Consider the following 12,329-nt stretch of genomic DNA (forward strand, 5'->3'; position numbering starts at 1 on the left):
TGTTGAAGCTGAAAGTCCAATACTTTGGCTACCTGATGCAATGCTCTGACTCATTTTGAAAGGACCCTGATGCTGGGAAAGATTGAAGGCAGGAGGAGAAGGGGACAACAGAGGATGAGATGGATGGATGGCATCTCCAACTAAATGGACATGAGTTTGGGTAAACTCCGGGAGTTGATGTTGGACAGGGAGGCCTGGCATGCTGCAGTCCATGGGGTTGCAAAGAGGCCAACAGGCCTGAGTGACTGAACTGAACTGAAATTAGTTCACACGTCCGGCACAAACAGTCATGTGCATGCGTCCTCTATAAGTGGTTGTGCTTTTGTTACTTTACTCTACAGCAGTGTATAGAGGAGAGTATCTTTATTTAAAGCCCAGAATGTCTGGAAGTAAGCATAAAAGCAGCAGTGATATAGCTGGTACTGCTAGCGAGTGCCAGCTGTTGTATCGTACTACTGTACTTTTCAAGGTCCTGTATTGTAAGAATAAAGATGTTTTATTATTTTGTATTTTTTTTAAGCATTATTTGTGTATAAAGCATTATAGACCTTCTACGGAGAAGACAATGGCACCCCACTCCAGTACTCTTGCCTGGAAAATCCTATGGACGGAGGAGCCTGGTAGGCTGCAGTCCATGGGGTTGTGAAGAGTTGGACACGACTGAGCAACATCCCTTTCACTTCTCACTTTCATGCATTGGAGAAGGAAATGGCAGCCCACTCCAGTGTTCTTGCCTGGAGAATCCTCAGGGACAGGGGAGCCTGGTGGGCTGCCGTCTCTGCGGTCGCACAGAGTCGGACACGACTGAGTGACTCAGCAGCAGCAGCAGGCTTTCTACAGTACAGTACTATGTTGCCAGTTGTGTCGGTTTCATTCCTAGGCTAACTTTGTCCGACTTACGAACAAACTGGACTTGTGCAGAACACTCTCAGAAAGCAACTCATTCATATGTAGGGAACCTACTGTACTTTCAACCACTATGCCATCCCACCCTTGGTACTGAGGCTGCTCCACCTCCCAAAGAACCAACAAGAACCTTCGTGATTATTACTACTGTGGAATATCCGTAGACATGTCTTAAAAGAATGAACTCAAAGTGTGTTCCACTGTGGCTCTGAGCCCTGTTAATATTTGCGTGATAGCTGACTGACTAAAGGACAAGACATGTAACCAGTCCACTAGTTCACGCTCCTGAATTTTTACCTCTGTTTGTTTCAAACAACAACCAGCTCCAGGAAAGTGCTGTGAAAAACTCATGGAATCACAGAACTTCTGCTGAAAGGCATCTTCAGAGATGAAGGAATGGGGAAGGTCTGAGAGGGGGCGAGGCTCGCCCAGGGTCATACAACAAGCACCGTGTAGAAGGGTGGCCGGACTCTGGCGTCCTGACTCTCCCTTAAGGATCCCGTTAACTCGGGCCATTCTACCAGGATGAAAGGCAAAGGCCAGCGCGTCAACTATAATCCCGACGCTTCCCTGTGGAGCATTAACTGGGTCAGTCTAACCAGGCAGATGGAAGCGAGTCTCATTTAGAAACTACTTGAGACCTCCTGGATTCCTCATTTTGACACCAAATGCTTTGTGGGACCAAATGTAATCTTTTAAAAAGATTGTTGGAGTGTTTGTATGTGGTTTTTTCTCTTTTTTTTCAAACATAAAACTAAGGGGAAAAAGGCTCCCACAATTTCTTGGCTCTCTGGCAGCTTTAACAAACAGTGGTGTGATGAGAAACACATGCCGACCTGCGTTTGCGGAACAGAAAAGGGGGGTTTGCTGCCCCCCAGAGAACCAGAAGGCCAGACTACCCTCCTCCAGGGCCTTGGGACACGGGCCGCCCAACCGACCTCCCAGTTAGAGGCAGTGGGAAGGCAGCTGAGGCGGGTGACTTTGCTGCAGGCCGAACAGCCGTTCTCTCCTTGTGAGGCTGAACGACTAGCTTGCTGACATTTCTGGGCAGTAATTAAGGCACCTGCCCCAGTCTGACCCACTCAAAGGCACCTAAGGGACACTCTGGGGGGCTCCACGATGGTTGATGGTCTCACCCCTAGGGCCCCACCTTGGTAGCCTTCCAGAGCTGTGCATTTTAACAGTTTTGAGACTCTGCTGCTCAGGCTTGGTGGATTATAGGGTCTCTGATATGTCAGGAAGGGACTTAGTAAAAAGCTTCTCCATACACTGCAGTTGGGGGGCACCTGGACCAGATGAAGCAGAGCTCAGGACAGGTGGAGAGGAAAGGGAGGAGGCAGCGTCTGTGTCCTGCACTGCTTAGCCTGATTTGGACCATGGAAAATTTCCAGTAGCTGATGATACGGTGATGAATCTGATGATGGCCCTCCTCTGGAAGAATCTGCCTGTACACACAGGCATGTGATTCTCGTGTGGTCTCATGGGCCCCCTTGGTCCTGTTGGGGATGTAGACTGGGGAGCCCCTCCAAAGGCACGGCTGGATAGGGGTGGAGGGAGCCTGGCTAAGATGGGCGTGAGGGTCATCCTTTCCTAGGGGATAGAATGGACACTGAGAGGGAGGGGTCACAGGGCATGACTGGAGAGCCAGGAGTGGACCTCGCCCTCCAGACTCAGCCGGGCCCCGCACACTTCCTTCCACTGGGCTGGCTATCCATCCTCTGAACCGTTCCAATTCCCCATTCTCTACTGGCCTTGACGGAAGCAGGCACTCCTAAGAGCAGGTGTTACTTCTAGAAGGGAAAATGCTAACTTCATGGTGGACATTCCCCTCTGGGTCTCCCGGGCAAAGTCAAAACTATGTAGTTATCGAAAACAGCATTTATTTTCTGTTGTTGCATTTCAAACCAGCACCAGCCATGAAGTTAAGTCCCAAGGGATGGAAGATGGAACCTGAACCCTTTGGGGGTCCTTTCAGCACAGTGGCTGGCTGGTGTCCCATTCAGAGATGTGTGTGGCTAAGCTGGGTGTTCCAGGTGGGGCTGACGGGCTGATTTAATCAATCCGTTTCTTTTTCAAGACATTTGGACTTGAGGCAGCTTTCCATGCTCAGTATGGAAATAAATTGTCCTAACGGGGATAACCAAAAATACACTTTCAGGAAGAATGTACAAATGGTTGAGGCTTAATTAGATCACAGTGGTTGAAAGTGTTAAGTCACTCAGTCATGTCCAGCTCTTTGGGATATCATGGACTGTAGCCTGCCAGGCTCCTCTGTCCATGGGATTCTCCAGGCAAGAATACTGAGTAGGTTGTCATTTCCTTCTCCAGGGGATCTTCCTGACCCAGGGATTGAACCCAGGTCTCCTGCATTGCAGGCAGATTCCTTACCATCTGGTCCACTAGAGGAGATCCTCAATGTGGATGACAAAGAAAACACTTTTAGGAAGGATGTGCAAATGGTCGAGGCTTAATGAGATCACAATGAGGAGTTAAAATTTAACAGTGATTTGATAGATGTGTGACCTTGGGCATGTTACTTAACCTCTCCAAGCCTCAGCTTCTCCAGCTGTAAAATTAGGATATTGACAGTACCTACCTTCTAGGGCACAGCAACTGAGGGCTATAGCAGCCCCAGTGGCCTCATGGATAAGGCACTAGCCTTCTAAGCCAGGGATTGCTGGTTCTGGTGGCTCAGATGGTAAAGAATCTGACCACAGTGGAGGAGACCCAGGTCCGCTCCCTGGGTCTGGAAGATGCCCTGGAGGAGGGCATGGCTACCCACTCCAGTGTTCTTGCCTGGAGAATCCCATGGACCGAGGAGCCTGGCGGGCTATAGTCCATGGGGTCGCAAAGAGTAGGACACGACTGAGAGAAAGTTTCAGTTTCAAGTGAGGGCTATATCTGTAAAAAATAAAATTTTAAAATCAATGCAAGGTGGTCATCTTTCTTGTCAGTCCACTTATTTCCCCTATTAAAGTGAGAATCGCTCAATCATGTCCAACTCTGTGTGACCCCATGGACTTTACAGTCCGTGGAATTCTCCTGGCCAGAATTTCACCTACTAAGTATGTTCTAACATCCTTCCTGCCCCTCTGCTCCCATCTCACTGTCACTGCCTGAGCCCAGCCCTCTAGTCTGTCTGACCTGGAATGTCACCAGCTGGCTCCTCCTAGTTGATTTCTAGGAGTTTCCATCCTCTGCTCTCCCTATATTCCCACATCCCCCAAAGAACCTGAAAATGGACTCTACAACATCTTTGCTTAAAGCTTTTCAGGGACAAGCCTGCAGGATTGTTTCTGCACGTCTTCCTCTGTGTGTATTAATACTATTATTGCTCTAGTTTTTCTTTTTTCTAAAGGTGATTGTTTGAATCTCTAACTTCCATCTAGGTACAATGCACACGTCTAGTTTCCAGCAGCTTTTAGGATTTCAGGGCTCTTCTCTCCTCTTTCCCATTAGGAGCAACTTATCTATAGAACCAGCGCTCTGGTTTCTCCCCTTACTGACCTCGTTTTCAGAAGTCAAACTGCTTTCAGTCCATTTTTTTTTTTCATGTTTAATTATGGGTTCCGACCAGACGGGGTCAGATTTGTGGATCTTATTCATACGCTGGTGTGGTTTTAAGTCATGGGATTACCTCTCTCCTGGCTGACTTTTCACTTCACTTCGTTGACCTTTCAGCTCTTGTTCTGCCATGAAGGAGCCTCTGCCCCTACTCAGGCAGAGGGGCTGGGAGAGAGGACGTGTTTAGGGGGCATCAGCTCTTGGGGGCTGAGCTTTGTGGAGCAGGCTGGAGACAAACAGCCCTTTGGGGGTGAGGAGGGCCGTACGAGACTCTCTCTTTGCAAAGAGGGTCCTGAGCTCTGAGTCAATGAGGCTCTTTCGGAAATCTACTCCCAGGTTCTAGAGAAGTACATGGAACCCTCCCCATCATTAGCTCTGGAAAGAAGCAGCTCATTACTTTTCAGGGGTCAAAGTCTCCTCCAGGAACTCCTCGATCTTATTGACGTCTGTCTTCACATCCCCGTTGAACGTCAGGAAGGGTGGATGGGTACCAGGGGCAAGGTTGTGCAGGTCAGCTGGCTTTCTGTGGAGAGGAGAGAGCAAGGTTCAGGAGGTGGCTTACACCAGGGCGCTTCATGGACATGGAGACCTGGGGTGGATCGTTCATTATATGCCCGTTAGCAAAAACAGACTTGGAATGGGACATAGGGCAGAGAAGGGTGGAGGTTCTGGATGAACATGGTGTGATACAGGAAATCCAGCTGGTAGAATTCAGTAATAGGAGCAAGACAGGATGGACTGTGAAAAAAGCAGAGCCTGATCACAGGTGACTATCTAAGCTAGAGCCAAGAGTCCAATACCCAGGGCAGAAGTTGGGGTTTGCTTTCAAAAGGTCCTTCACTTATTCGCTTAACAAAAATGTATTAGGCAGAATCCTGAACTTTGAATATTCACGAATTCAGTCATGCTTCTCTAAGAACGATCTTCTGTGTTCTTCAAGGTATGCACAGGAGGAAGGAAGTGACGTTGTGTTTGACATGGGTCCTTATTCAAGGCGGGAGCGGGGATGGAGTAAAGAAGGGGGAGAAGGGCCAGCAGACGGATGGAGGACCTGTGGAGGGAGAAGACTACACGGAGCACAGAGGGAGCACAACGGAAACTTCCCGGGGCAGGGCTTCGACATCAGAGTCACCCCAAACCCTCTCTCTGAGAATGCACACTCCTTGTGGGAGGCAGGCGAGGCGGGAAACAGTAGAGAGAGGAACCAACAGAGTAAACAAGGGGGAAGAGGAGTCTGTAATGAAACACATTCCTGGCGTAATCAGCCTGGGAGGGGAAGACAGGAATTTCTATTAAGGTGTCCCTCCCGCGTCCATGCCCAAACACACACACTCTCCAGCTGCCTTCTGGGGCACTTGGAACTCCTCAGACATTGACCCTGAAAGCACTTCTAAAATCTAATTTCCTTAGTCCCTGTGTCTACTTCATATGTGTTCCTCCTTTCAGACAACGGAAGGCCATTCTTTACCTTCTCTTCCTGTGTTCTAAGGGCTTCCCTGGCGGCTCATAAGAGCTCACCTAAGGCAGTGATGGGCTTCCCAGTGGCTCAGTGGTAAGGAATCCACCTGCCAGTGTAAGAGACACAAGAGATGTTGGTTCAGTCCTTGGGTTGGGAAGATCCCCTGGAGTAGAACATGGCAACCCACTCCAGAACTCCTGCCTGGGAAATCCCACGGATAGAGGAGCCTGGAGGGCTACAGTCTAGGCGGATCACAAAGAGTCAGACATGACTGAGCCTGCATACACACACACACACACACACACACACACACACACACGCACGCACACACGCACAAGGCAGTGAAGCTTGGGTTCCCAGCAGGGTGGGAAAAATACACACTGATTTTATATTTCAGCAATGACCTCTCTGTGGCTTAAAGATCTGGAAATTATGAGAGTGTTAGTTGCTCAGTTATGTCTGACTCTTTGTGACCTCATGGACTGCAGCCCGCCAGGCTCCTCTGCCCATGGGGATTCTCCAGGCAAGAATACTGGAGTGGGTTGCCATTTCTTCCTTCAGGGGACCTTCCCGACCCAGGGATTGAACCTGGGTCTCCTGCATTGCAGGCAGATTCTTTACCATCTGAGCCACCAGGGAAGCCCTGGCGTAATTATTAAGGATGATTTTTTTTCTTCCTAAGACTCAGCAGAACAAGCCTCTGGAGTCTGGCATCCTTCTGAGGTACTGCCTGCGGCTGCTGGAGCCCAGCTTATGTTGCCCAGGGACGCTGGTCAGGGCAGGGCCCATCTCTTTGTTGACTCTCTTCAGCAGTTATGAAATTATATAGTTAGGACTTAAGTACCTACTGCCAAGTCTAACTTACGGATCATTTAATATACATCAGTCCTCCTTCCCTGACTGGAGGTCAAGATGATGCTAAGAAGAGCCAACACAGGTGGTGTTCTTGCTACCAGCCAGCACAACAGTGAGTGAATGCAAGTGGTCCATGGCCTGCCTCCCCAGATCCTCACACAGAAACAACCACTGCTATGCCCATCGCACCCATAAGGAAGCAGGCTCTGGAAAGAGAGGGTAACTTGTTCAAGGACACTCAACTCATGGTGGAGCCAGGATAGGAAATTAGTTTTGCTGGGAATTGCTAAACTTCACTATGATCAAGCATTTTAAAAGTTCCTTAATTCATATATATATATATATATATTTTTTTTTTTTTTCAGTAAGAAAGTCCCCTTATCTATAAAACTAGAGTCCTGATACTTGACTGGCCTACTTGAAGGGCGTTGGCAGGATCAGATGTGATAACAGAAAGGAAAGAGCCTCGTAAGGATCTGAGGAATGCTGGGGTGGCTGATCCACAGCCAAACACGAGTCCATGTTCAACAGATGATACTCCAAAGACCTCCTCTTCTCCACTAAAGGAAGCCAATCGTCCCAACTGTACGAAAGTCAGCTCTTGCAGACACTGTATTGCATGGGTGTGTTCATTCATTTGTCAAAGGTTAGCTGGGCCCCTGAATGAATGAATGAGCTGCTATGATGGATACAAAGAAACTTAAACATGATCTCAACCTGCCCTTGAGGGATTCAAGGTCTTCCGTGAATGACAAAACAAACTTCATAACTGATGAGTCCTGAAGAGCATGGTATCTGAACCGAGGAGATGGGGTTTTTGGTGATAGCCCCTCCAACCGTAGATGGGCACCTTAAACAAGCCATTTAACTGTGTGTCTAGGTTTCCTTGAATAGAAGGAATAAAAAAACTCACACTTTCTGTGATTTTTATAGGAAAGCAAGGCTAATTGTAAAGTATCAGGACTGTAGATATCATAACCTGGTGAGATGCAAATTGATGGAGCTGGGCAGCAGGGACCACAGACGCTGGGTGAGTCTGGGGGAGGCTGAGGGATAGATGTGCCTGAAAGTGGTGGGGTAGGAGGGGGAGGCTTCCCAGGAGATGGGGCTGGTCCTGGGAACTGGGCACCATCTCTCCACATGGTTAAAGGATTATTTTAGGGAAAATATCCTAAAGGATTGTTTTAGGAAGAATATCCTTATGGTAATATAAAGGATGAGGAGAGAAAGACAGAGAGAACCCGGATGGAAGAAGACCAGCTTGAAGAACAAAGAGACTGTCTAACTACCAGTGGTGGGACCTGGACCAAAAATGGGCTTTGAGAATAGATGAGAGAGCTCGGAAGTAAGAAACAGCATGGAGAGAGGATGCTTGGCTACTGATGGACAATGAGGGCAGCAAGAGGAGGAAGCTGGAAATGCTTCAGTGCCCATAAAAATGAAAGAACAAAGGAATTCAGGGTGTTTTTTTTTGTGGTGGGGACTCAACTCAAAGGGAAAATGAAGGTACAAGTTTCAAAAAAGATATTTTAAAGTGATAACAGAAAATGCAAGTGGAAACAGCAAGAGGAGAGCAGGGGTCTAGGTGCAGGATAACTGACATGAAGGTGTCAGGGAGAGTGTGCTAAGCTCACCGAGGAGGAGGATGAACACCGGGAAAATGCGTCTGAGCCAGTCCCCATTTAAAGGGGAAGCAGAGGAGAGAGGAGAGAAGCAAGAAGGAAAGCACGTGGCTCGTGGTGGTGAACGATGCCAGAATTTTAAACAGTCATTAAAACTGCACTTTAGAAGCAGGATATAGTAACACTCCACCCCAGTCTCTAATCCAGAGCTTTCACACTAACGACTTCTAAAGATGGGAACATAGTGGGAGAAACGGTCTGGATCTCAGCTCTTTGGAAACTCAACCTCTCACACCTGGAGTCTGGCTGGGGTTCCCCAGGACGAGGGCATTGGGAATGGCTCACTCTGGATTTTCAGATGTCCATGCCCATCTCTGTGCCAGACACTCAGTCGCGATACCCAGTGCCCAGTCCCTCCTTCTTCCTTGCAAATTGGGACTTGCTCTGTCCCAGGGGTGATGCTTGTTTTCTCAGCCTCCCTTTTAACTAGGGGTCTGGCCCAAGAGGTGTGAGCAGGAGGCAGCTAGGAACTGAGAGAAGGTTTTCGCCCTCCTTCATGGACAATCATCTGTTCCTACAGCGAAACCTACTGCTCACGAATGCACCATCCTTTACCTTTTCAGATCCACCGTGGTGACATTGAACACAACTCCTTTCAGCCAGAGGATCATAAAGAGACGCTGAGAGAAGGGACAGTTGCCAATGCTTTCCCCATCGATTCCAGCCTAAAAAGAAAAGCACAAGAGTCCTGAGTCGGCTTGTGCACGTTAGCAAGAAGGCATATAGGATTCTAACAGTTAGACACCAGTTTGAGGAGACCTAAGTCCATGCTCCAGCCTTCCTTTAAAGCTGCCTTTTATTATTTATCATTGTCTTCCTAATGTAGGGTGACGCTTGGCAGAGAGAAAGGGCTCAATAAACTCTGTGGAACTGAATGTGAGTTTCCAGCATGGTGATTATGCAGACCCATAACTTTCTGAAACCATTGAGAAAAAGAGACCTTTAACATCACAGGGAAGTGTTGTGAAAGTGTTAGTTGCTCAGTCGTGTCTGACTGTGAGACCTGGACTGTAGCCTGCCAGGCTGCTCTGTCCATGGAATTCTCCAGGCAAGAATACTGGAGTGGGTTGCCATTCCCTTCTCTGAAGGATCTTCTCGATCCAGGGATTGAACCCGGGTCTTCCACAATGCAGGCAGATTCTTTACCATCTGAGCCACCAGGAAATCCCTTAATATCACATAATCTGACACCAAGAATGCTGGACCAACTTCTGTACTCCTGAGTAATCATCTTGTCTATGCTTGAATAGCTCCGCTCACCAGCAATTTATCTCTCTCAAACCAGTCCATTCTGAGGACAGTTCTAACCATCTGAAATGCTTTCCTTCGGTTATATCAATAACCTCACCAAAGCATATTCCTCTATCGCTTATCCTCTACCCTTTAGTCCTTGCTTCATGAGGATGTCAAGAGTACAGATCCTCAGATTTTGACCTCTTTCTATCTAATCTGCAGGCTCAAGACTTTAATCAATGTCCCACTTAGTTCTGACTACTACTTGACCTTGTGTCAATAACCTATTCATTTGTTAAATTATTCTTTCGAACAGTGAATACATATTGATCATGTGCAAAGCACTGTACACAGGGGATTCAAAACAGCATTTACTCAGGCGCTTAGGACCCTCCTAGGTGTGGACCAGGGCATGAGACAGGTACACACAGATAATCACGGCATTATTGAGGACCTGCACACTCCTGCTCCCCGACTTTCCCCTTCTCAGTACCCTCCTCAAAACAGAATTTTTTTTCTCTGAAAGGCAAGTCCACTTTTACCTCTGAATGGGCTGCAGAGATGTGAATTTTATAGAGTATATTTTCAGCAAACACAGGAAGAAAAAGGTTGAAGAACTGATTTCTGTGTGATTTATTTCCACTGAGTGGTTTATTGGCTCCAAAATGGTACCTGGAGGGAGAAATCACCTACTAACTCTGAGGCTTCTCTGGTGGCGCAGATGGTAAAAAATCCACCTGCAATGCAGGAGACCCGGGTTCAATTCCTGGGTTGAGACGATCCCCTGGAGAAGGAAATGGCAACCCACTCCAGTATTCTTGCCTGGAGAATTCCATGGACAAAGGAGCCTGGTTTACTGGCCCCGAAATGGTACTTGGAGGGAGAAATCACCCAATCACTCTAGTTTTTGTTGTTGCTGTTTTAAGGTGGTTTTTTTGTTTTGCAAATGTCTTTGTTTGTACTGGCCTCAAGGCATGTGGGATCTTAGTTCCCTGACCGGGGATCGAACCTGTGCCTCCTGCAGTGGAAGCTCAGCCTTAACTTCTTGACCGCCAGGGAATTCCCACCCACTCACTCTAGTTTGCCCTTGGCTACCCTGGCAACTGTGGCCTCATCAGGACCAGGCTCCAATCACAAGGAGGATCCCTGGAGAAAAGGCCCATAGTGTGGCTTGAAAAGCTGACAACAATCCCACCAACATCCTGTAATGGGCGCTTACTAAGACTTCTTTTCTTTCTTCCTTTTTTTGAAAGAGAAGGAGAAAAAATTGCCCTCCAAGCTCAGCACATTATTTTCCCCCTGCAACTTTTTTTGCTGTGGGCTTGGGGTGGGGAGGGGTGTGGATGTCTTCTTTCATACAGGAGAGCCTCAGTGTGTGCTTATTTCTACCTGGCCCATCACTCCCAGCAGAGATTCAGGTTTATAATGGAAAACTGGTGCCTTTGCTGGTGTTGCTTGTAGGTAATTGCTATGAAATTACAGTTATTTCACCTTTCTCTTAACTCTACCTGGAACTCCATCCTTATTCAGTTCTCACTTTCCTTGGTGCTGGAAACAGATCCACTCTGAGTTTCAGACACCACAGGCTTGGTTATAGAAAATCAGAAAGGCGGAGGGCATAGGGCAGGCGCCACCCTGACCACAGGGCTAACGTTACCGATAAAGCCACACTCAGACAGGCAACTATGGATTTAATAATGACTGGTGCAAAACTTGGGTTGATGACATCAGTTCCTAAAAGTATCTTTCTCAAGAAGCACCCTTTTGACAGGTTCTTGGTCCCTTAATACATCCTGACAAAGGAATTTTTCCCAGGGTCGGTTATGATGTAAGTGACAAGCCGAGAATTCAAAAACAGAAGCCACACACTCTTATCTGTCTTTACCTCTGGTGGTGAGGGTGGGAGTGGGGATACTCATAACATACTCGAAGTAGGAACTACAGAAATATTGGCATTCTTATTAGCTGGGCCCAAAATTCATATAATAATGTTAATAATACCAATGAATATCAATATTGTCAGGCATTGTTCTAAGTGCTTTCCATATACTGCTTTTTATTTAATTGCATTATCATGAATAACAAGCTCTCTGTTCAATTCAAATCTTTTATTCTTACTTATTTATTTTTGGTCACATCACCTGGCATGTGGGATTAGTTCCCCAACCAGGGATTGAACCTGAAGCCCCTGGATTGGAGGCACAGAGTCTTAACCACTAGACTGCCAGGCAACTGCTGCTTTACATAACATTATTAATGCATTTATTCCTCATGTGAAACCTGGGTAGTGAGATAGTGTCATCCTTTTACAGACGTGGGAGCTGAGGGTAAATTACAGAGAGGGGACATCACTGGCCTGAGAGCCCCTAGGATGAACTCAGGCAATCTGGTTCCAGACCCAGAGTTCTTAACTGCCATGCACAGACTCCATCCTGCGGACCCAGCCCAGACAGGTAGCACGGTCACCCAAAGTCATGGAGCAGGAGGTGAGGGCGCTGGGGATGTCTGGATGCTTCCCAGACTGCAGCCCATATGCCACAGCTCTGTGGGCTGTAGAGGCTGGTGGCAGTCACCGTTCCCCATGTCCACTCTTGTCTTGTTAGGATTCTAGATGTGGCAAACAAAAATTG

At 47.6% G+C, this 12,329-nt stretch overlaps 1 protein-coding gene across 2 annotated transcripts in view; it reads right to left on the reverse strand.

Annotated features, from left to right (window-relative positions):
• CLIC5 (chloride intracellular channel 5) overlaps positions 1–12,329 on the reverse strand; it is a 165,097-nt gene that overhangs the window by 42,087 nt on the left and 110,681 nt on the right. For both annotated transcript variants that reach the window (XM_069563986.1, XM_069563987.1), the window contains exons 2-3: positions 9,022–9,131; positions 4,868–4,993 (exon numbers count right to left, since the gene is read on the reverse strand). In XM_069563986.1, coding sequence (XP_069420087.1) covers positions 4,868–4,993; positions 9,022–9,131 — 236 coding nt within the window. The remainder of the gene's footprint in view (positions 1–4,867; positions 4,994–9,021; positions 9,132–12,329) is intronic.

This window comes from Ovis canadensis, chromosome 20 (assembly GCF_042477335.2).
Source record: "Ovis canadensis isolate MfBH-ARS-UI-01 breed Bighorn chromosome 20, ARS-UI_OviCan_v2, whole genome shotgun sequence".
Lineage (NCBI taxonomy): Eukaryota > Metazoa > Chordata > Mammalia > Artiodactyla > Bovidae > Ovis > Ovis canadensis.